The following is a 26,088-nucleotide window of genomic DNA, read 5'->3' as shown; positions in this document are numbered from 1 at the left end:
TACAAGCACATATGGATTATGTTTACCTGAAATGCATGTGTAAAAACTTGAAAGACTGAGCATTTGGTATTTTGGTTACCTTACAGATGTTAATCCTTTAGTTAACTATATTCCATTAAGTCAGTCTCCCAATTTCAAGGTTAATAATGACTAACTCCTGTGTGGTGCCCTAATGTTTATAGTACTCTTCACATACATGAACTCATTTAATAGCATTCCTGAACCCTTGGGAAGGTTCAATAACCCTATGAAGCTACAAGGAAACCACTTAAAGAGCCAGCTCTTTCCTCCAAGCCTCCGTCATTAACCTTTAAAGACGCAAGTTCCTAAGCTAATTCTGAATAAGCTGTTAGATTCAGGTAGTGGACGTGGTCAGTGGATGTGGTCAGAGGGTGACCTACTATCTGATATGGCCAGATTGGATTCTGGCACTCTACCCCCCCTCATCAGCCCCAGCATCCTGCCAAACTGCACTTTCTAAGTTCGATTGACACAAATGTGTTTTGTTCCCCTCCAATGCCTCTTTCTTAGTCCCCTAGTTCTCCATAGGAATCGGCACAGTCTCCCTAATCACCGAGATAGGGTGCCTATACCTGCCACCCACTGGCTATCCTGGGAAGGAACTATGGGATTTAAGGACTTATCTAAGTTCTCTCTGGCTACTGGATGGAATCTGCTCTTAATGCATTGATTTGTTGACTGAGGTGTCCACCACACTCCTTAGGATAAACACAGTACATACCAACTTCAAAAGACTGTTACATGTCAGTCTCCGTTATTCCTAAGCATCATGTTTTATCATCTTCCAAACGCAGATACCTCAGAATATGTACCTGTCCATATGGGACTAAAGACTCTCACAAAACACGTCACCTTCTGTGTAAAAATAAAACTATAAAAATATTGGAAGCTTTAGTATACTGTCAACCTTTCTTCTTTTTCCATGTTTCAGATATTTCTTTTTCCTTGATGTTTTTGGTATACAGGCCTATGTATTATAATATACATATAGTTCAGATCATCACTATAACAACCAGGATGCAAGACAGTTCCATCAGTCCAAAGAACTTCCTCGTGATATTCTTTCATAGTCACACTAAAGCCCTGGGAACCACCGATTTGCTCTCTGTCACTACAGATGTGTCTTTTTAAGAATGATATAAAAACAGAACAGTACAGTACATAACCTTTTGAGACTGGCTTCTTTCCTGAAGTATAATGTCTTTGAGATTCATCCAAATTACGGAGTTTTTTCCTTTTTCTTTTTTTTTTTTTTTTTTGAGACGGAGTCTCGCTGTGTCGCCCAGGCTGGAGTGCAGTGGCCGGATCTCAGCTCACTGCAAGCTCCACCTCCCAGGTTTACACCATTCTCCTGCCTCAGCCTCCCGAGTAGCTGGGAGTACTGGCGCCTGCCACCTCGCCCGGCTATTTTTTTGTATTTTTTAGTAGAGACGGGGTTTCACCGTGTTAGCCAGGATGGTCTCGATCTCCTGACCTCGTGATCTGCCCATCTCGGCCTCCCAAAGTGCCGGGATTACAGGCTTGAGCCACCGCGCCCAGCCCTCTTTTATTGTTCATTACTATTCTGTTATATGGATATATCACAGCTTGTTTACTCAAATATATTGTTGAATACATATAATGGTATTTTTGGAATTGGTATAACATATTAAAAATTGTCAATATGATGCAATAGAAACACCTTGGGAACTAGCCACATCTAGATTCAAACATCAATTCTGCTACTTATGAATTGTGGGCAAGTAGGAAAGTACTCGAACCCTCAAAATTTGCAAAGCAGAGAGTAATGATATTACTTTCATATGATTTTCAAAATAATTATATAAAATTAAAGCATGTAAAGTGTCTGGCACAGAGTAAATAGCCAAACATGTCTATCTTTCCCCCCATCTGTCATAAAGTTGAGGTAGCCTGGTGTATGTTTAGAAATTGTCATCATCTCTTAATACTGACGTTTTTATGAATGATTTTGTTAACAGACCAGAGATAATCTATAGTACTATGCATAATAGAGATCTTTGCATATAATAAATTCTTAACAAGTAGGTTTCTATACAGGTGCAAAACACTAGGTAGCATGACTTTCTAGTACAATGTTATCTTATGGAGTGAGTTCCCAGAGGCCAGGAATTTGGTACATCTGTTTGAAATATAACCAGCAGAACTGGTGACACCATGTAATCTGATGCTGATAAATGACTGATGCAAGTTTTATCTGTTCCTTTTCATGCAGTCACATCCAACTAGAAAGAAGGAAGCAAAACTTAAGTGCAAAAAAGGCTTGGGTGGTCCAGACAGCATTAGGAAAGTCTTCTGATGAAGCTCATTTCTAAGCATCCTTATCTCAGTTGATACTGGACCGCATCACTTGTCAGTAACTGACTTGTTGCAATTCCTGAAGCATAGCATATGACTTTATCAGTATAAGCAAGAAGATGCAATTAAATTTCTAATCCAAAGATAAAAAATATGAGTGTGCTTATTCCAAACTCCTCATATTTTGCCATTTCCTACTTCTGGCTATATGTAAGTGAGTAAGAGTGACCTTCATCATCAATATTTATAGTATGAAAATCACATTGAAAAGGGTTTTAGTGGAGTTGTTTTGCCAAATGAATCATTAAAGTTATGTGCCATTAATTCGGTTTTAATTCATGCTTTTTGACTTTTATAATGAGGTAATAAAAATTAACTTTGTCTCACACTTAACTTTAAAGAGTTCAAATCTGTCAGATTGGGAGGCATGACATCATTAAAAATGAGTACATATGATTTCTCAATGTTATAATTTATGAGATCACCTAGATGGTTCAGCAATAAAGCATACCTGCATGACCTTGTATAGACTGATGCAATTAAAGTTGTCAGTGAGCAAGTCTTTTTCACCTAAAGAAATGGCAACTTCACATGGTTCAACCTAATAAAATATCCCAAGATGTTGACTTAGGAGAGCTGTGGGTTCTTTTAAGTAGAATTTAGTGTGTAACACCCTCCCAAGTAGAATCTAAGCTACTCCGGAAGCTGTTATAAACTAAATTGTATCCCCCTAAATTCATGTGTTGAAGCCCTAACTTCCAACGTAATGGTATTTGGAGACAGGGTTTTTAAGGAGGTAATTTAAGGTTAAAAGAGGAAATAAGGTTGGGGCCCTAATCAGGTTCAACTGGCGTCCTTATAAGCAGCAGCAACAGCAGAAATCAATGTCTCTCTGTGCACACACAGAGGGAAAGACCATGTGAGGACAGGGCAAGAAGGCGGCCATCCACAAGCCAGAAAACGAGGCCTCACCAGAAACCAATCCTGATGGGTATCTTTGTCTTGGACGCCCAGTGTTCACAAGTATGAGAGAATAAATTTATATTGTTTACAGTCTATTGTTATTTTGTTATGGCAGCTTAAGGAGACTGATACACGTGTCTATACCCAATTCTCCTGTAATCTCCGGGTTAGGTAATCAAGACAGATTATCAAATATTAAAGGGATATAGGGGCACCTACTCTTCAAACCTACAGCCTCATCTGCAGGTCCACTGAACACCAAAATGAAAACTCTGTATCACTCAGGAGTAACTTCCATTTCTATTTCCAAAAGAGTAATTTTATGCTCTTGTAGAATTACAAATATGTTAGGTTTAAAAGTCTGTAGACTCAAGCTTGAAATTTCTTGAGGTCTCGGTACTGCATGCTGTAACAGCACATGAAAGTCCTGTGCTCATCATGTATTTTGTCCACTTTGCCCCAAATTCACTTTGCCACATCCCTGAAATGCCACCATTAGCGACGTGTTTCCTAAAAGTTAACAAGGCTTAAAAGTGAAACTGCAAATACACCTGTGGCAGATCCCTTTGTAACACAAGTTACAAAGTATATTTGTATATGTTCTCTCATTTATTTCTCTCAACCAAAAACACACATTGTTGTTAGGCCCCTTATGCAAACTGAAATTTCCCACATAAACTTTTATTCCTGAACATTTATATTAATTAGGAGGTAGATACATAAAGAAACTTTTTTTTTTTTTTTTTGAGACAATATCTCACTCTGTCACCCAGGCTGGAATGCAGTGGCACGATCATGGCTTACTGCATTCAACCTCCTGGGACTCAAGCGATCCTTCTGCCTCAGCCTCCAGAGTATCTGAGACTATAGACACACACTTCCATGCCCAGCTAATTTTTTTTATTTTTATTTTTTATAGAAATGAGGTCTTGCTATGTTGCCCAGGATGGTATCAAACTCCTGGGCTGAAGTGATCTTTCTTCCTCTGCCTCCCAAAGTGCTGGGACTTCAGGTGTGAGGCACATCACCTGGCCAAGAAGCAATATTTTACAGTAGAAGAACATCTGGACTAAGATTCAGAGAACCTAGATATAGGACATGCTTGGAATCCTTTCTCATACAAAGTCATTTAGACAGAGTTAAATATAATAGATACAGATACACTCAGTCCAAAGAACTAAGCTACTTGATTATGATAAAAACATGACTTTGTCTTGCTGAAAATAATAACAGTAATAAAGTAAACTGGAAATTAGAAAACCAAGAGGTTCTCTTCCTTGCTCTGTAGTTACCTGACCTCAGACAATTAGTTAATTACTTGGGGACTGATTTCTCAGTTTAAGATGAATGGGATTCAAATTGTAGCTCAATCCAAGGTTCACTTCTGGCTCTTCTTGTCTTTGAGAATGATAACAGACTTAGGAAAAACAGACCTTCCTTCATGCTCTGTCTAGTTTCCTAATCATCTGCTTTGAATGAGGTATTCTGTCATGACGAATGAAAAAGTGGATGAATTGCAGCAATTGTCTCAAGGGCGTTTTTCCATAAAAATTTCAGATGATTTTCAGAATGCTATTTTGGTGATGGTGAAAACTCTGCCCTAAATTTCATCATACTTGAATGGATTACCAAATTATGGGTCTATATTCTTCCCAAGAGTTTACAACTATAAGCAAGGAATGTAATTTTCATTAAGGAAAGAAAATAACATCTTAATTGTCGAATTGGAAGATACTAAGTCATGGAAAATTTTAACTTTAAAAACATAATAATTATTGGCCTGGCATGGTGGCTCACACTTGTAATCCCAGCACTTAGGGAGGCTGAGGTGGGTGGATCACCTGAAATCAGGAGTTCAAGACTAACCTGACCAATCTGGTGAAACCCCATCTCTACTAAAAAATACAAAAAAGAGAGAAAAATCAGCCAGGTGTAGTGGTGTTCGCCTGTAATCCCAGCTACTCAGGAGGCTGAGGCAGGAGAATCACTTGAACCTGGGAAGTGGAGGTTGCAGTGAGCCAAGATCACGCCACTGCACTCCATTCTGGGCGATAAGAGCAAAACTCCACCTCAAAAAATATATATAGATATAATTATTTAGGCCAAATGCAGTGGCTCACACTTGTAATCCTAGCACTTTGAGAGGCCAAGGCAGGAGGATAGCTTGAACTCAGAACAGTTCTTGAGCTTGAGCTCAAGAATAGCCTGGGCAACAGAGTCAGATGTACTCTCTACAAAAACATCAAAAAATAAGCCAGGTGTAGGTCCTCTCTACAAAAACGTCAAAAAATAAGCCAGGTGTAGTGGTGCATGTCTGCTACTAGCTACTCAGGAGACAGAGGTAGGAAGATGGCTTGGGCCCAGGAGGTCAAGGCTGAAGTGAGCCATGATCACACCACTGCACTCCAGCCCGGGTTACAGAGCAAGATTCTTTCCCAAAAATAATAATAATTAACAATAAGTATTTATATACTATACAACTGTGAAATTAAACAAAATCATTTTGAAAGAAAGTCGGGGGAAGTATTTGGAAGAGAAGCATATCACTGTGACTATTGTTTTGTTTACTTTTCTGAGTATCACTGTTATTGTATCAGTATTTCTAAAGACATTTCATTATTATATCAATCAACCATTATAACCAATGCTTTAATGTGTAATGGTGCTTTATATCTTTAATTAATGGATAAGTACAAAATATTTCCACTTTTTTTTTAGTCACTGATGACTTGCTTTAATACATCTTTAGGCTTATATAGATCTCTAATAAAGATAGCAGAACACAAATAGTAAAAACTCAATTAACTTCATAAAAGTCTCATAAAAGAGGGTTTCCTGGGGAACTACAGCTTTTATTAATAGAAACCCTCTTTTCTGTCAGGACTCTTAAATTAGTAATCAAAACATGCTGAATATACTGCATTTATCTTTGATGGTCTGACATAGGGGTCATTATTCTAATGCTCCGTTCTTACTGTTCATTACTGTAGCAGAACAAGATGTAGAAGATTGATTTTTTTTTAAGTGCTGATGGCAGGGTAAACTCTGGGCCTTTTGTAAAAAAATGTCTGATATATGTTTATTTTTCTTTAAACAAGACTATTTAGTGACTACTATACATCAGAAAGGAGGGGAGTGCTATTTTACTCACAAATTTCTGATCCTCACAACTATCTCCACTTTACTGAAGAGGTATAACAGCATTAGTTTTGGTTTACTTATCTTCCAAAAAGTGGTGTGCAGAATACTATTAAATCTTCTCCATTTAATTGAGGCTTCCAGTGTGGCAGGGGGTCCAGTTATGAATAAATCAGGTTTTCATTAATCAAGATTATGAACCTTGATTCGTTCATCTGCTCTTGATCCCACTTTTTAAGGACGAAAAGTAATAGCTGATTATGGTCCAAGTATTAACATAAAGAATGATTTTGAGTGCCTAGTTTCTGCCGTATTTTTATTTCAGTCATTTACCTAGTGCAGGACACTGAAGGACAACCAGGCAAATACTGATGAGCATTCACAGTCTGAAGCTTTGACAAAGAACCTGCAGCTGTCATCAGCTTAGTTGCCCCGTGTGTTCTGTATCACTGCTAAAGAACTTTTGTTTCTCAAAGTATTAACAGGACGTGTGATTTAGTTTAGAGTGGTCCTCATTTATCATAACACAAATAGTGACTTTCAAGTGTCTTCGAGAAACGTGAAGTTACAAAAACACTTCTGTAGGAATGCTGCCACAATTTCAAATAGATCAATGAAAGGCTTGCTGATCCAGCAGTGGCAGAATTATACCAGTGTGGTGATGAATAACAATTGCAGTCATGATCAGTGGCTATCAAGAATGGCCTAGGCTCTGTACAGCATTTCGGTGAAGTAGGGAACATTAGCCTCATTTTAGGACACTGTAGACACTGAGAAACTGAAATGACCTGGTCAAGTCCCACAGTCACGATTCTACACAGCAAAGATACAAACTCTGATCTGTTGAATCCCCAATCCTTGCATTTAACCATCATATTTCACTGACACACTCTTATGTACTTTTATTAGTAATTGTTTAAAGTTATTCTCAGGGAATTTGAATATTTTGAAACATCCTCTGATTTTATAGACTCATGGATTTATACTTAACAATGTGTATTTTTATGAGGAAAACATATAGTAAACAATCCAGTATTCACAGATGTGGAAACAGACCAGGCAGTGATGAATCTGAGTTTTTGTGAGCTGGAACCCACTGATGGGAAGAAAACCCAGCACCTACTTAGATTAGGCATTCTCTTTTCCTGATCACATATTTTCTAATGCACATCTTCCCAATGCTTTGCTATTTATGAAGCATTTTATAAATATAAGCCTTTCAACATCTTTGCATAGTTAAGATTCATTCACCCAGTTTTAGAGATGAGTAAACTGAGACTCACACAGACTAAGTAATTGCCAGGTTTACACAGTAAACATTATGAGCATGTTCCAATTAACTTTTGCTAACTTAATAATTTAAAAATGTTATGTTCACATAGGAGTGTTCCCTTACATATCAGTTAAGTATTTCATTTCTTTCCCAGCCTTAATATTTTATGTTATTTTAGCTCTTTTCACCTGGTCCATTAATTTCATATCTGTACCCTCGGTGAAATATAACTGGATTCTCTAATAAAATATACGTTTTGTTTGTGATAACTGTGTTAAAAGTGAAAACTTAAAATACTAGAAATGTAGAACAGAATAAGCTATAATACAGACACAGAGTAAGGCATTTGAAAGACATCTCAGTGGTCCCAAGATAAGTACAACTTGTCCAGGTCAGAAGCATCTGGCCTTTGAATTAAACATCCCATAACAACTGGAAATTCAAAGACAGACACTCCAATTACTACCGTAGCTGTTTTTCTTCTTGTTTGCTTAAGAAAGCAGCTACATCCTAAATTAAACAGTGGAAATCATTTTGTGAGGATCTCATACTGTACGGTATCAATAAGAAGAGGTCAAGGGTGTAATCCCAAATATTCCTACTTTTTCAAATTTGCCTTTCAGAATATTGTATCTTTGAATTTATGTGAATGTCTTTAAGCACAACATTTCTTGAGTTAACCAGATTCTACATCTTATTTCTCTTATTCAAGCTTCAGGGGCATTCCTCATATCAAGTAGTCTGGGAGTTAGTAGATTAGTGTATTTGTTCATTCCCCAGATTCAGTCCAATAATAAGCTGCTAGACACTGCCTTTTGTAGGCTTTTAGATAATTTTAGAATAAAATACCAGATACTCTTACTTATTCTGGAAGCAGTTACCTGGCCTATTAAAAAAAATCTCTTTCCAAATTTATCCTCATGAGATCTTCCAACAATCTATATGTTAATATTTAAAGTTCTGTATTAGTTCAAACTCATCTAACTTTGTGCACCCTTGAATCTCCTTAACTAATCTAGCTCAGGTTTGGCATTGTGAGTATAGATTTTGTTGTTGCTGTTGTTCTTGTTGTTGTTTAAAGGAGAAATCTATTCTTTTGAAGATGCTTCCCTAGTTTGTCTTATGTAAAACTGTCTCAATCCTTCATATTCCACTATCTCAGCTATAATTTTTTTTCTCTGTTTTTGCATACGGAATGAGAACATTTCAGGAGAATGTCTGGGCTTATGCACTATTTACCTGAAACACATGGAAACCAACATTTAACATTCTGTATTTTTTTTTTTTTTTGAAATGCTCAGGTATGTCTTTGCTACCAACACTATGTCTATAAATCAATGAAAGTCAAATCCTTGGCCCTTAGAGGAAAATCTCAATCTAGCTCTTTCAACAATAAAATATTTGTTGTATAGGACCCAGTTGATAATCTTGAGGCGCCAGGTACAGATGTTCTGTACTCTTCTAGCAGGCACCTTAGGTTTTCAAAGTTAAATAGGGAGAATACATTCACTTATCTAAGCCATCAAGAAATATTCAATCCTCGCCCATCCAAGGACTATTCAGTTTGTCTTTGTACTTCCTACCAAGATAAAGGTCCCCTCCACCTTGACTTTTTGTATGTCCATCTTCTGTCTGTGGAAGAAGAGTTATAAACCATATGGACGAGGACTATATCATCCCATGCTAGTCGAGCACCTTACTAGTTCTTACTAGAGCATATAGTATTGGGGTGGAGAGAGGAGAGGTGTTGGAATTGATAAATGTTCCTCCCAAGATTTGTCTTAATGTTTACCATGTTCATGTTTTATGGTGGAGAAACAAGGTAGGAGTGAGAGTGGTTAAGTCATGCACATCTAACTGTAATTTGAATGATGAGAAATTGGAAAATAAAAATTATAAATTCCACATTTTTAACCTAGATTATTCACGCTGGTAGCAGCTGAGATAGGCACAGTTTGAAGGACAAGACAGTGTTTTGCTAAGACTGACAGCTATAATACATTCGAAAGCACAGTGATGTACCTAAGAATGAAATTAAGGATTCAGGCAGGATTGTAAAGGATCAAATATCAGTAGTGCTTTTTTCATCTAGAAAGAGTCAGAAACAAGTAAAAATTGAGGCATGATTCCAAGGGATTCTTTGCAGCTGGAAAGATATATTTTGGAAAAGAATTAGCTTAAATGACTTAATAGAAAATAAAGTGAAGAAACACCTAAATAAGTGCCTACTTTGGACCAGGCAGCTCACATATTCTCATTTAATTGCCAAAATAAGCCCAAAGGTTAAAAAAAAAAAAAAAAAACTTCATTTTTGCCCCCAAAGAAGCTCAGGCTTAGGAAGGTAAAGGAATTAGCCCAAGGGCACATAACTCACATGCTCTTTCATCCACCCTGAACCACTTCTATGAATATCTAGTCTGCTCAAATATTCATGGAAGGTGAATTTAATACTGGTATCCTTATAACATGTGTTAAGATTCAATATTAACTTTGAATTTCAGCACTGGGTGGTTAGTCAACCATGAATCAGTCAACAACATTCTTTCACCATCTAAAACAGACAAATATTAGGGGATATTAGAATTCTGAAGGAATATAACATCTTATTCCTGAGATGTAGAGCACTTGAAGGAGAAGACAGAATGTGCACAAATCTATAAAAAATATTTGCACACTTACAAAAATATGGGTTCAACCAGAATCATTTTGTAAGCAATAAAATGAGAAGAAAGTGACTGGTGATGGCTGTTGAAATGCCCTGAGTTACTTGAGGTAGGTTAGATGCATTTATGCCTAGAAATCAAATTTTACTAAATGTGCCAGACATAATAAGCTTAGCATCATTTAATCCTTATAGCCACCTTGTAAATTAGGTACTAGTATTATCTCAATTTTCCTGGTGATGAAACTAAGGCAGAAAGAGTTGAAGCATCATGCCCAGGCTTCCAGAAGTGGTAAGTGGCAGAGCTAGCATTTGCACTGAGGCAATACCAGAGTCACTGCTCTTATGCTGAACCTACACCTTCTACTTCAGTGTGACCATGTAAGTATGTGGGCTGTGTTTATCCAGATTCTGACTCCTTAACCCTTGACAAATTTTCTATGTGAAAACAGTTTCCCATTGTTCTTAGAGGAGCCAGTTCATCGATTTACTCGACAAATTTTTCTTAAATAACCATAATGTGCAATACAGTGCAGTGCTCATGCTGGGCACACAGTAGTGAACAGGTCAGACAAGGACTCTGCCGTGTTGCATGTACTGTGCTGGGCACTGCATATGCATTAACAACACATTACAATGAGTCTTAATTGTGAAAATAATGCACACTTTCATTAGACTGAAGAAATGAGTTACCCTTAAAAATTAACATCACTCTTCCAAAAATTGGAAAATTGTCTATAAACAAGACTTCAGGGGCATTCAGGGGCATTCCTCAGTGAATGAGATAGTTTGGGGGGATTCCTATTTAGAACCAGAGTAGCAGTTTAAATACCCTTACAGTCTTAGAATGATTTTCTTAATGAAGCCTTAAAACGTGTATCTTTATAGTAGTTATATTTTCATAATATAAGCTGCTCATGTCCATTTTGGAACAGCTTACTCCCACTGCCCAAAATTGCTTGTTATACACATTGCTTAGTGTTGTCTATCCTGTAGCTCTAAGTAATTAGTTGTAGAATTATGTTTATAACAATGCGGAGGGTGAGGTATGCATAAGAAACTCACACTGCCATTACTATCCCATCCCAAAACTACCGATCATTTGACAGATTTCAACAGATTTTTAAGCCAACAGTGTTTTGTTTTTCCTGATGATAAAGGCCCACCTCTAAAATTCATCAAGCTACAGCCTATTACAATGAACCAACATTCTAGAACCCTGCTAAGGTGATTCCAGGTTTTAATGAGCAGGGCACGGTTCTAAAAATATTTTCCTCCTCTTGCTTGTATTCATGCTTCCTCACCCGCTCACTGGAGTAGAGGGGTGTCAGCCTGAGGCTCAAAGAAAGACCCCTTGAGAGTCTGCTGACTAAGCTTGCAGCAGGGACCCACATGGCATGACAGAACGGGCTCCTTGCATATATGCAGTTCCATAGTTAGTTACATACCCACGCATAGGCGTGGACACCCATGGACGTATGAATTTTGTATGCATGTGCTGTGAGCCCAGCATTGGTCTCCCTCTCCTTTATCCTGACCCCTGAGGAATCCCTGCAGTTCCCTGGAATTCGGGGAATAAATAACGAGATGAGGCAAATAGTCCTTTTTCCTACCCTGGTGGCTGGGACCGCTCAGTGCCTGGAATCTGCAATGCCTCCTCTCACAAGCAGCTAATAAAGACAGACTGAAAAGATGAGCAAGAGAATGCATGGATCCAGGAAGGGGCTGCTGTAGAAGAGATGATGCTTCGGGAGCTACTGGGCTATGATTTCTAATATTATTTATACATATATATACACACACAAAGCCCTGGGAGGCTGCAGAGGAGGCAAAGAAACCCCGAATCTAAAATCCTGAGATTTTTCTAACAGCACCTAGAAACCACCGTCAGGCTCGGAGCCCCGGGCTGGGTCAAGGAATTCGAGGAATGCAGGCTGGACGCACCGGTTGAAACTCGAGGCGCCGCATAGGCACTTTGCGCCTTGGTGGGCTTTGCGCTCGGAAGATGCGTCCACGCACCATTTTCCCAGGCGTTGTGCGGGTTTCTTAAACCGCTCAGCTGGTGCCTCGGAAGAGTTTCTGGAAGCTCCATCTCTACTGCCTCCCCTCCCCCCTTTTACATTTTACCCCCGCGAGGAGCTTCTCCAGCCCCACAGCGTCCGCCCTCTGAGGAGTACAGGTGCAGCTGTCCCGCCGGCTGCCGCCCGGTCCGCCCACGCCGCCTCCTCCCGGCTGGCCAGGGGGCTTGACCCAGCGCCGCCGCTTCTCGAATGGTCTCGTGCAGGGGCGCAGCGGCCGCTGCCCGTCGCCCGGGACTCCCCGCCCTCCCTCGCGACCCCGCGCCGGGGCGGGCGGCGCTTGCGGCGGGCAGGGGGCGGGCAGGGGAGAGGGGGCTCGTCCGGGGGTAGCCTCCTCCTCTGCAGCCTGCCGGCGCCTCGAAGCCCGGACCTGCCTCCGCCTCTTCCTCCAGCGGCTCCATCCCGCCTCCCGCGCCTAGTCCTCCTGCCGCCCCCGCCGCCGCGCCCCCGGTGGCTGCCTCGGCGGACCGGGTAGGGGGCCCACCGCGTCGGCCGCCCGCTCGGCTCGGCTCGGCCCGGCCCGGGAGGCGTGCATGCCCCTGCTGCCCGCGGCGCTCACCAGCAGCATGCTCTATTTCCAGATGGTGATCATGGCAGGGACGGTGATGCTGGCGTACTACTTCGAGTATACGGACACGTTCACCGTGAACGTGCAGGGCTTCTTCTGCCACGACAGCGCCTACCGCAAGCCCTACCCGGGCCCGGAGGACAGCAGCGCCGTGCCCCCCGTGCTCCTCTACTCGCTGGCCGCAGGGGTCCCCGTGCTCGTGGTAAGCCCCGGGGCGCTTGCTCTCGCCGCCGACTCCCTTCTCTCGCCCCTCGCCTTCGGGGTTGAGGCCCCGCGGAGGGTTGGGGCGCGGTAGGTTTTGCCTTCTAACTTCCTCCAAGTTATGGGCAGCCCCTTCCCCAGAGGACATTCTAGGGCGCGTGAGGGGTGGGTGCGAAGGAAGCCCCCAGCTTTTCCCACACGCCACCCCCGCACCCCCCGCACTCCCCGCGGTGGCTTCAGCTTTGGGTGACGGGGCGGAGGATGGAAGGGTGGAAGGGAAGATCGGCCGTAGGTGGTGAGGGGTGGGGATCGGGGTTGCAAAGGAGGTGAGCTTCGGGGGTGAACCTTGATTCCATTCACTCTGTGGCCTTGCCTCACTCACTGCCTCCTCTCCTATTGCGCCTGGAAGAAGAGCAGCGGCTGGCGGGCCGGCGAGGAGAGAGGGGATCAGTTGCTGGGGTGTGGAAGGGATTCCCGCTTCCCGAGTCGGGGCACGTATTTCTATTTTACCACCTCCTTCCTATTCAGATGAAGGTGCCAATGGGACTAAGCTGACCAGGGAACAAATATTTGAAAAAAGAATTTGAGAATTTCTAAATGAAGAGGCCTCAGCACCAGTGCCTTGCTGAAAAGCAGGAGCTGTGCCTCAATTACAAGAGCACTTCGGATTTATTTAAAGGCTGCTCCGCTCCCTGGGCAGTTTAAGTCCTTTTCTCTTAGAACCTAACAGAACATGCCTTTTGGATTTATTGAGTCTATGTGTGTGCGAGAGAGAAGGAATGACTATACAGATACACGCACGTATATATATATACACACACCTCACTTATATACATATGAAATTATTGGGATAAGTTACACATAATATTTTATTATAATTTACATATGTGAATATGCTACATATTTATTATTAGGAGAATTGCTAGTGTTTCTTTAGAAAACCTGATATTTTATGGTTCCTTTAAAATTGACAAAGTATTGGAGGTTCCCTTCCTGTGACGCGCGCTCTCTCTCTCCCTCAGCAGATAACAACCAGGAAATAAGAAAATGAAGGAGAAAGGAAAAATGAAGTTTTATTTTCAGTAGCTAAATGTGTAAACTGAATGTTAAGAATGTCTGTTGAATCCATTAGGTTTGGATATTCATCATTTTTTAAAATTTATTTTAGGAGCAATGACTGACTTATTTGCAAAATAATGAAAAGTTTCTAACACATAAAATAGAATTCAATGAACAAATCAAGGAATTTCTTGAGAACCTTAAAGTAACTTTATCACATGTCCTGTGATAGTTGACTTCAAATTGCTTCTAGCATAATAGTTTGAAATGTGTTAGACCTTGCCCCAGATAATGTTTTACTATATATATAAGTTGCTAAAATTTGTCGAAGCCCCAGATCCAGCCTTCATGTTTGTGTTCTCTTTTCTCCATTTGACAAGCTGGCAGAGAAATTTTGGGGTCCTTTTTACTTTCTGGAGATCGGGGTTTCCCATATACATTTTCTTCCAGGAGACTAAATAGCTCAGATATTTTTCAAGGACTGTTTTAAAGAAAAAAGGAAAAGACTGTCACTTTCAGTTCATTGGTTTGGTCATAACTATAATCAATAATGTCTGTAACTCTTCCTTTAGTTATCATTCCGTCTTATTTAAATAAGATAGCACTTTTCAGTCCTAACCATCCAATCATGACGGCAGGTGCTAGTTAGAGACAAGAACACACTGGCCCACAGATTTGGATGAGTCTCCACTTAGGGGGAATGTAGGATGGAGAAAGGGAATGAATTAGTCACTATTTAGTGCCTACTCTATTTTGGGTACCAAATAGTCATAGTCATGTATATTTCTCAGAGCAGCTCTTTCAGGAGATATTATCTCCAATTAATATTTGAAGAAAGTGAGGTTCAGATAATAAATTAGGAATATCTGAAAACAAAAAAAAAAGGTGGGTATGGCATTTGTATGCCTATAGGACTGATGCCTGAATGCCATGCGACTTCCATTGCTTCCAAAGAGCTTGTTCTCTGAAAGAAGGTGGAAGCTGGCTAGTCAGGCAGGCATTGAGAATAAAAGTGGATAGACTTTTCTGAAGTCAGAATCCAAATTGATTTCAATGTTTTGGCTTTTAGTTATTTTAGGTACAGGAGAATGGATATGGGAATCAGTTTAGAAGAGAAGGAAGTGGCGGGTTTTGGAGGATAGCTGTGCTGCTGGCGTTTGTTTTCCCTTCTGCTTCTAGGAGTAGTGCACTCTGTCACCATGTGAGGATCTGGGAGCATCATGTGTACCCATCATGTGTTGTTACTTTCTTCTGTATACTCTAATAAACTTTCTACATACCTTATATCCTTCTGATATTTGCATTATCTGTGAAAGCAATAATTATTATTCTTACCTAATATTGGGGAACATGAAGGCTTAGAAAGATTAAGTATCTTCTCCAAGGACCAAGGCTAAGAATGTTACACCCAGAATTCTCCCCTTACTCTATCACGCTCTCAAGTGTGGTTTTTCTATTACAGGATGAAAATTCAATTTACTCGTGAATCATTCTTCTAAATAAATGCCTCAAAAAGTCTCTTTTACATTTTTTGTCCTGTAGTAATAAAGGTTCATATATATATCTAGATATATATGATATATATATATATATATATATATATATCTTTCAAACTCATTTCTAGTTCTTGAGGGTAATTTTGAAAAGTCGTTCTCCTCACTACCACAATCTACAGATTTGTTTCATACTTGCTAAATTCATTTATGTACAAATTAAAAACAATATATATTTTGAATTTTATCACTTTTATATAATGCTGACTTGGGGCCCAGGTTCAGAGTCCAGTAAATTTGGATTCAAATCCAAAGTACACTCTGCTGCATTGTTAAGAGTTGGGAACTCTACTTGCTGTGTAACCTTGAACAATGTATTTAAGCTCCTTAAGCTTCAATTCCCTTCGTGACAAGGTTTTGAATATCAAATTAGTTATAATATGTAAATGTCATCTTTGGCCCATAGTTGATACTCCATAGGAGTTCACTACATAATTAACATTATTATTTTTAAAAAATCAGTAAAATTTATTGAATGCCTGTGTTCCAAGCATTATATCTGGCTGAGTAGAGGTTATAAAGGCAACTTCAGAAGTTAACCATAGTAACTGATCCTAAGGCGTTTACAGCCTAATTTGTGAAATTAGATAACCATACCGCAGCGCATAATATAAATAATTATGACAGAAGTTATGCATGTGTATGTGTATATGCATATACATGCATCTGCATGTACCACAAAGACCTCTAGTGGTTCAGAAGAGGATGAGATAAATCACTTTTGTTTGGAGACAAGAGGAAAGACTTCATGGAGAAGATGGTGGCATTTAAGGTGTGTCTTGAAGGAGAGGCTGAAATAGAATTTGAGTTAGGACATCACTCCGTGAACAGCTCCGTGAACAATCCGTGGAGGCAGCAAATGGAGACTGTACTCTTGAAACAGCAGTTGGTTAGTTTGTTTCTAAGAGTGGTGTGTGGGGAAAATGGCGTATACATCTGAAGATGAAGGCTGGGGTCACATTGGTAAGGCCTGAAATGCCATGCCAGGCTGAGAGATTTTCTCGGTTTGGTAGGAATTTAGCAGAGACAAAGTATGATGGGTGGTGTTTTAGGACTTTTTTTAGGTAGTAGTGTATAGGACTCTAATGTTATCAAAATACAGAATTTCAAACTCTTCATCTCCAAGTTTATTTTGCATTATCTAATGTTACTGCAATTGCATTTTCAGAAAGCACCTGTAATTTGGGCTTATTTACTCAGATGATACAGTTTATAAACTCTTTGAAAAGAGGTACTCTTCAGTTGGTTCTCTATAGCATTTGCCAGAGCACTGGACACTGCTTATACAGGTACAGGTTTAGTTAGTGATCCTTGGTGTTCATTGATTAAAAGAACTGGTGATGGCACTGGTTACTGCTCCCCACATTTGGATACAGTGGCCACTAGCAGCTATTGTTCCTTAGATCTCTGAGCAACATAGATGATTTAAAGGAGATGAAGCTAGAGCACCATCTTCACAAAGCTAGAATAAAGATAAAGAAAACCAGCACCAACCAAGGCAGCCCCGACACTGAGCATGGCAGATTTGAATGTTAAGGTGCATCTCAGATTATTTATATCTGCAACCCTAGGAAGCTCCCTCTGGACCTGGAGACTCAGATTTGAGAAATGTAGCTACTGCTGCTATCCCCAGGGTGCTGGCGTCATTGTATGTGGTGAAGATAGATGATAGAAAGTCATCTCATACCCAGAGCTCCCCATTGGATCAACGTGCCTAGAGCTTTCCCATAGACCTCTTCTCCCCCAAACCCAGCCTTGGGCTCACTGCCCATCCCCATTCCTGGAACACTCTTGTGGTGTGGTGTAGGAGACAAAGCACAGACATGGGTTTCAGATGTGTCTGGATGCTTATCCTGGTTTCTCCCACTTACTAGCCGTGTAACCTCAGTCAAAATGTTCTCATTCATAAACTGGACATAAAAACACCCACCTCTCGGAGACTCGGTACCTGTAGAGGTTAAGATCACAGACTCTGGAGCCTGCTTGGGTTTGATCTGCTACTTTCCAGCTGTGAGAATTTGAGCCAGTTAGCCTCTCCATGCCTCCATTTTCTCGATGGTAAAATTGAGGTAAATATGAGTAGTAGCCTCACAGGATTACTGAGTATGAAATGGGTTAACATGTGTAAGTATCAGAGCAGTGCCCAGCTGTATATGTGTTAGCTCCTATTAGGCTTTCCAAGCCTGTGTTGATTAATCAGGAAACCTCTTTAAAGCACTTAGCAAAATACTTTAGTTTGTTAGTGGATTCCAGGGCCAGTAAGAAATTAAACGTAGATAGAAACCACCTAGTTTAGTCTGCTGACCTTCACAAATTGGGAGTCTGAATAGGAAGAAAAGCAAAAAATAATCAAAATTCAGTTCTTAGAATGAAATTAATGATTCCTATCTTTGGTGACTCCTCTGTTTGTCCAAGTGGGCTAATATTAGCTAAAATTCGTCATGCATTTCTTACACACCAGCCACTGTGTTAGGTGCATTTAACACGTTGCTTCATTTAATACTCCCCAGGATAGTACTTCCCTTAAGCATATAAGGGACTAACATTAAATATATTTATTTTATAAATGAGAAATGGGAAGTTTAGTGAGATTACTGTATGTCAGACTCTAATTATTTAAATTCATTAATGTAATCAATTTTCACAACAAATTTATGAAAGAGATTTGGACGTAAAGAGGTTAGATGACCAATCTGGAGTCTCATGATGGCAATGGCATAATCACCAAAGGCTGTGCATTTCATTTTTTGTTACATACTTTTATCCTAACATGTTAATTAGTCTTTAAAGATTTTCACTCATAGTGATTCAATACCAGGAGTCAAAATTTTCTCAAACCTTTTATCCTCGATTTCAATTTTCCTGCTTTGGTGGAAAACTTCGTGTGCTATTGTAGATGATCATTTCAATGGGTAGTGTAGGACATTGTTTGTTTCCTATTAAGCTTGGAAATGTTGCAGGGGAGTAGGTGGCAGCAGAAGGGAGTGTCAAAGATATTTCTATTGTTTTGATTTGAAGGCATGCATCTCATCTCAGTAGCACACTCTACTACAGTGCTACAAGCACCACATTTATGTGGAACCACCCTCTGGTTCTAGATCTGCAAACCATGGTATATGGCGAGGTGAAGGTACTTCTGTTGCTAAGGCATGTTTCTTAAAATGAGACCTGGCACTAGATTTGGGGGTGCAGTGAATGCAAGGAAATTATGTGTAAAATATTGCATGTATGTATATACATATGCAGTTTCTTTAGTAAGAGCCTCTGTGCTTTTAGTAGATTGTCAGATATATCCAAAATCCCCTAAAAGTTAAGAACTACTCTTTGGGGATATGTGGGTCTGTTTAAACTTCTTCTTGTGTCTCTTAAGATTTTGCTTCACTTAGTTACTTTCACTCATACTCATTTATTTTCTCCCTTCTTTCCTGTTTCCCTCCCTTTCTTTTTCCCTTTCTCTCTTCATTCCTCTTTGTCTCTTTTTCCATTTATTTTCTCTCCTTTGCATACTGCTAAGGAGATGGTGATGCTGAGGGAAAAGCAAAGACCCGTAACACCAGTAGTGTTTTTTCTCCCTTCACCTTTCCCACCCTTCTCTCTCTTTCTTGTTCCTGTCTCTCCCTCTGTCTTCCATTGCTCATTATCTATGTGGCTTCTCTTGCCAGTTCCTTACCTGAAAAATATTGACTTATTTCTTCCTACTTTTCAGTACTGTTGTGAGAATGAAATGGTTGAGAAAACACTGTGGAGACAGTAAATCACTTCATACATATAGGAAAAATATGTATATAACGTGAGCAAGTTACATGGGTTGTGTGGCTACCTGGTCATTGGAGATGGTTAGCACTGCTTGTAGCACTACTTTGCCAGCCTTAGTCTGTGGTGTGGAAAAATGAGTAAGATTTTTACACTTCTTTTCTGATTTTTCTGTAGAAAGACTAGCAAAGATAAAAAAAAATGTAAAATGGTCTCCTAATTATTAATGCAATGCTATTTTCAAAATATTTCAATAAGCTCTGAGTATTGTCAACATGATTAGAAGGAATCATCTCGTTCATTTTGTAATTTGAAATAAATAATGTTTCTAGGGAGCATAGCTGATACCATGTATTAAGTATGTCATGTATCATATGAATTTTTAAATTGGTACTGTGCCACAAACACATTATTTGCAAAAGTTTTGAAAGAAGACAATGTATCTGCTATGTAATAGGATTTGCCTGGGCTTCTAAAGTAAGTAAGGCATATTTCTGCCCTTCGGAAGTTCAGACAAAAATACTTAAAATTACATATCCAAGTCTCAGTTTTTTCAATCTGTAAAACTGAGGTAATACTTAACCTGATAGCTGATAAGAGTTAAATATTTGCATGTGCTAAGTGCTCAATAAGTGATAGCTAGTTATTTAACATAAATGCTAATAATTTTTATTGATAATGCAGAGCAAATGACATTAAGTGTACTTAATCATTTTTGTTGAATGAATGAGGTAAACCGTTTACTCTTTAATCCTTTCAGATAGCATACATAGGAACATATCCAGGGAGCTTTAGCAATTTGCTCCCTTGGTGAATCACATATCTAGGATCTGAACCTATTACTTCACGTCCGATGCTTTGTTGGCTGCAGTTGCCCACTGATTTGATTTATAGCATAAATGATGGCATTCCTAGCAGGCAAGGGAGAGTTAAAACATATTGAGTATACATCAATATGTTCTTTACAGTATCCACATACTTGTTAATATGTAAGTTTAGTTACAACCAAACATAAAAAGAAGAAAAAAAATCTGTGTTTAAAGATAAAACTTTATTGATTCCTAAGACCAGTGGAATAACCAGTAGAACTAAATTTTCCCAGCCCATCATTCCCATTTAGAAGGTAAGTTCTGAGGTCAGAGTTAGGATCTTAACCTATAGTTAGCAGCACCCTTATAACAGACTTCGGAAAATCATAAGGAGTATCATTATTATGAAAGATGTTTTAACATATGTGAAGTGGAGCTCTATATTCAGTACTATTTAAACTTTTTATGAGAATGCCAGTTTTCACTCAGCAGGCTGGTTACTTTTTTAGTCTTATTATGACAGATGTAGTTTGAGAATCACTGTCAGTAAAATCACCACTTTTTTTTTTTTTTTTTTTTTTTGTGGCAAAAACGGGATTCTAGAGTTTTACTCTCCAGGCCAGGTACATTTAAAACTCTATAGATAATTTATTGTGGGCTTTTCTCCCTGATACAACATGTATGAGTTAAAGCATGTGTGTGTATGTGTGGGTGGGGGTAGTATATGTGTGTGTATAATACATTTGTAATTTCTTGTATGAATTCATTTTTATGTTCCTTTCTTCTCACCTCTGTTATGCTTCCCCCACCCCCACGGAAACAAAAACAACTTCCTGGAATATTCTGATATATTCTTCCAAGCTGGCACCAATGCCTTTATGTAGGTCTCTTGGAGTCTCTAAGTTAAATAACTGCATTCTCTTCTATGATCCTTTCATCATTTATACAAGTTGTGAAACTCAAATAACATCATATTATAATTTATATTGTATTTTATTTACATTTCCATAACTAGACTTAAGCATCTCAAAGTCACGTGGTGTTATCTGATTCAAACCAATTTTGTCATGCCCAGCTTTTAGGTTATTTTTACTAGATAAGGTGTCCAGGCACCAACTGAAGTTCATGGTGATGATGTTATAATGAATTAAATTCAAGTGTCAGAACAAATTCTGCTGTGCATACAGTTATTTAATAACAATTTATTAAGCAAACAGTTTACATATTCTGTTCTCTAAGTTCTCTAAGTTCAGTTGATTCCCAACTCTCTGTCCTTGAGAAGTTTTTAGTTCATGAAATCCTGTATGAAAGTGGGCACAGCCACAGTGGGATTCTAGGCCCCCATGTGGACATGATCCAAGCAGGAACCCTTTTAAACCAAGGGCTAGACTCTAAATCCATTAAGAATAAGCCATTCGGGGAGAGGGTGTAGGCCTTACTAGAGTCCCACACCCTTTTCATTCAAGAGTAGGAAGTACTCCGAACTATTTTAGTGAACCCACATAGCTTGAAAGTCTCTTTAAACTTTTATTCTAGGTTCAGGAGGTACATAGGCAGGTTTGTTATAAGTAAACTGCATGTCACAGTGGTTTGGTGTACAGATTATTTCATCAACTGGGTAATAAGCATAGTATCCTATAGGTAGTTTTTTGATCGTGACCCTCCTCCCACCCTCCACCTTTAAGTAGGCTCCAATGTCTATTGTTTCCTTTTTTGTGTCCATATATACTCCATGTTGGAGTTGAGTTGATTCCATTTCTTTGCTATTGTGAATAGCGCTGCGATGAACATACATGTGCATATGTCTTTATGCTAGAGTGATTTATATTCTTTTGGGTATATATCGAACAATGGGATTGCTGGGTCAAATGACAATTCTGTTTTAAGTTCTTGGAGAAATCACCAAAATGCTTTCCACAATGGTTAAACTAATTTACATTCTAACCAGCAAAATACAAGCATTCCCTGTTTTCTGCAACCTTGCTAGCATCTGTTATTTTTTGACTTTTTAAAAAAATTTCTTTTTAATTTTTTTTTATTATTATACTTTAAGTTCTAGGGTACATGTGTATAACGTGCAGGTTTGTTACATATGTATACTTGTGCCACGTTGGCGTGCTACACCCATCAACTCGTCAGCACCCATCAACTCGTCATTTACATCAGGTATAACTCCCAATGCAATCCCTCCCCCCTCCCCCCTCCCTGTGATAGGCCCCGATGTATGATGTTCCCTTCCCCAGTCCAAGTGATCTCATTGTTCAGTTCCCACCTATGAATGAGAACATGCGGTGTTTGGTTTTCTGTTCTTGCAATAGTTTGCTGAGAATGATGGTTTCCAGCTGCATCCATGTCCCTACAAAGGACACAAACTCGTCCTTTTTTATGGCTGGATAGTATTCCATGGTGTATATGTGCCACATTTTCTTAATCCAGTCTGTCACTAATAGCCATTCTGACTGATGTGAGATGGTATCTCATTGTGATTTTCATGTGGATTTCTCTAATGATTAGTGATGTTGAGCTTTTGTCATATTCTTGTTGGCTGCAAGTATATCTTCTTTTAAAAATCTTTGATTTTACCAGTGAGTTCATCTTTAGCATTCATCATGCGAATTCAGTCTTTCATCAATGAAAAATTCTTTTTTACATCCACAATGCTAATTAAATCAGTTGTTAATTAACATGCAGATAGCAAAAGACTTTGGAGTGGGGCCTTTCTGATAAAATGCTGGTGACCATGTAGGACTTGGCATTTTGATAGCATTTTAGCTGACTACTCCTTAAATCAGAATTTAAACAAACTGGTAAGTACATATCATACAGACTATGGTGAAGTGTTTTAAAGTAAATTACAAACTTCATAACTTAGGAACTAGGTCTTCTTTGTCCTCATTATTTCTAGAATAGACATGCAAAATTTGTTAGCTAATGGATAACTTAATAATTGTGGAAGTGATTGAATTTTATTTGCCATATTGCCACAATTACATTTGCTAGTCTATTGAATTCTTCAAGTTTTCATTAATTTGTTGATGACCTGTTTTGTGTTTGGCATGGTATGGAAATATCTAAAACACTTGGAATTGAAACAGTGTAGAAAGAATGAAAGTACAAAAGGAGGAGAGTAAAGGAGGGAACTTTTTCTAATTCCATTCTTTCTCCCCTCTCCCCTCCCTCCTTCCATTTTTTTTTTCCTTCTCGCCCTTCATTTCCCCCTTCTTTCCTTTCTCCCTGCCTCTCTCATCCTTCCTTTCTCTGGACAAATATTTGGTGGGCACCTTCTATGTGCACCATACCTTGAGATTAAGGCTTAAAGAGGTTAAGTGACTTGTGCCAAATCCTAAAACTAGGATAAAGCCCAGCCCCCACCACTCCTTCTTCATATCATTGAAAGAAATATCTGGAAATAAAATACTTATGAAATTATAGAGCAGTTATGTACAAATGTACGTACCCCTAACATATCTGCATAACACTAAAATAACATGTGGCATTTCCTCTCTAAGGAAAATCGAATTTGTGTTGATATCACCAGAACCTCTGTGCTAAGTAAATTGTGTTCTAGTGCAGTGATCCCTTTTTTAAAGGGTGCTTTGGATAGTACCAGCAGAGACTGTACTTTTTAATATCCATTTCATATTTAGCATTTTCTCACACTGGGGTTCATAGAAGTACCTTTTACACTCAGAAACGTCTTGTATTTCCAGAGATCTCCTCAAAGCAGTACACTGTGTTGTCACACACACCAAAATTGAGCAGTCCTGGATAGAGATAATGCACCTGGGGATTCATCTTGTAATTTAAAATGAACTCCTAAAATTTCCAATTAAAAAAATACTAGACAGTATTTTTGGGGTTGGTGACAATGTCCTCTGCGTTCACATGTGTCTTCGCAGTGTTGAGTGTGCTCAGTCACTAAAATGAAGAGACTTAGTCAAAACTACGTGACAATCTTTTAGGTCTTTCACAGAGAGATCTTTATTTCCTCTTCTCTCTGGCTCCTTATCACATGATTACTTGGGGTTCCCTTTTTATTTTTCCTGGGCTAAATCTAGAATACAGATATGAGAATTCAGTAGACACTTTTTTCAGGCCGCACTATCAGGCTCTTTCTGTCATCCCATTTTTGGAAAAGATTCGTGAATCCAATGTGAAAGAGAACGTGCTTCTTTATAACTGGAACTTTTTAGTCATGAAGAAGGTCTTAGAGATTATATAGTTTTATCCCGTAATTTTCAAATTAATGAGTGACTTGCCCAAGGTTATGCAACTAATGAGCTAACACAAATACACAAGTAGCTAACATCTATAGAGCACTTAGTGTGTAGCAGACATTGTTTCAACTACTTTATACATATTAACTAACATAGCCCTTACATCAGCATTATGAGACCCTATTGTTATTTCAGCTTACAAATGAGGACACTGAGGCACAGAAAGATTAAGCGACTAACCTATGACCCCACATAAAGGAAGTGACATACCTCGACACAATGGTTCCATATGTGCTTTTTAATAAAGGGATGGCCCTTCTCACTAGTACTATGTTATTTATTTTTTGCCACTTCCTAGAGATGTTAAGGCCATCTGCAATGAATCTTTCTTTATGGCAATATTAATTGGAAGATAGATGAAGAGTATGTGATTACTATGATAGTTTTTTCCGAGTGACTATACTGTTGTCCCAAAAGATTTTACTGAACACTGTATTTATGGTTAAATACTGTGATAGTGAAGAGGTAGCAAAAGACGGGGAAAAAGAGCATTTAACACCCACATCATTTGGCTTGATGATGATGCTTTTTTGTTTCTAACATCAAATCTTTTCAGACAAAAAGTAACACTACATTTGAAACTTGCTACAAGTGGATATAACCAAAATCTACCCATTTTTGATGCACAGATTTTGAATTCTGACACTGTGATTTTCACACATAATGTAACAGCATAAGTAACATATAGAATATCTATTGCACCTGAGACATAGTCATTAGTTTGACAACTACTTAAAGGCAGAAGAGTTATTCAGTGTTATAAATTTAAGAGAAAAGCATAGACATTTATATATTTATATTTTGAACTCATATTTATTTCTGAAGGGACACAATCTGTTCCTAGGAGTACTTTCAAAATAATAGCAAACATAATAGCAGGACTGGTCCAGCCTGGTACCATTTCCTGGCAAGCAGCAGTGACTTGATAAAGCAGTTCTATGAGCTGCTGTACTTGATGTTGTTTTCTCTGTTCTTAATTTGGATTTATTGAAACACTTTCCATCATTTAATTTAGACAGCTCCAATACTATCACTTTCATAATCTTTCCTTAATGCTTCTACTCAACAGTAATCCATCTTTTCTCTAAACTCCTGTATTTTTCCCTTACCTTATATGCTTTGCATAAGATAAAAGGGTACCTGTGGGTATGTGATGGATTGCTGGAGAGAAAGCAAGACAAATGAAATGAACAGTGACTCATTGGCCTGACAGGCGTAAGTGTTCCTCCATGCTCTGCTGCTTACTAGCTTTAAGCCCTTGAGAAAGTCTAGACCTTTTTTTTTCAGCCTCTGTATCATTAGCTATCTAGTTAGCAAAGGTTTGAACTCCAACTGGGACAGGATACTGACTCATTGCTTCCCCAGGCAGCTGTTTCTATGTAAAAATCAAGTCTGACTGTTGGGATGCTCTACCTTC

The 26,088-nt window shown here is 39.0% G+C and overlaps 1 protein-coding gene across 2 annotated transcripts in view; it reads left to right on the top strand.

The window, feature by feature from the left end:
• Window positions 1–12,762: 12,762 nt before the first annotated feature.
• Window positions 12,763–26,088, top strand: part of PLPPR5 (phospholipid phosphatase related 5) — a 123,788-nt gene continuing 110,462 nt past the window's right edge. For both annotated transcript variants that reach the window (XM_025394590.1, XM_025402291.1), the window contains exon 1: window positions 12,763–13,221. In XM_025394590.1, coding sequence (XP_025250375.1) covers window positions 12,985–13,221 — 237 coding nt within the window. In that variant the 5' untranslated portion in view covers window positions 12,763–12,984. The remainder of the gene's footprint in view (window positions 13,222–26,088) is intronic.

The sequence above is a fragment of the Theropithecus gelada genome, chromosome 1 (genome assembly GCF_003255815.1).
Source record: "Theropithecus gelada isolate Dixy chromosome 1, Tgel_1.0, whole genome shotgun sequence".
Classification (NCBI taxonomy): domain Eukaryota; kingdom Metazoa; phylum Chordata; class Mammalia; order Primates; family Cercopithecidae; genus Theropithecus; species Theropithecus gelada.
The sequence above is the reverse complement of the archived record's forward strand: the minus strand, read 5'-3'. Positions and strand labels throughout refer to the sequence as shown.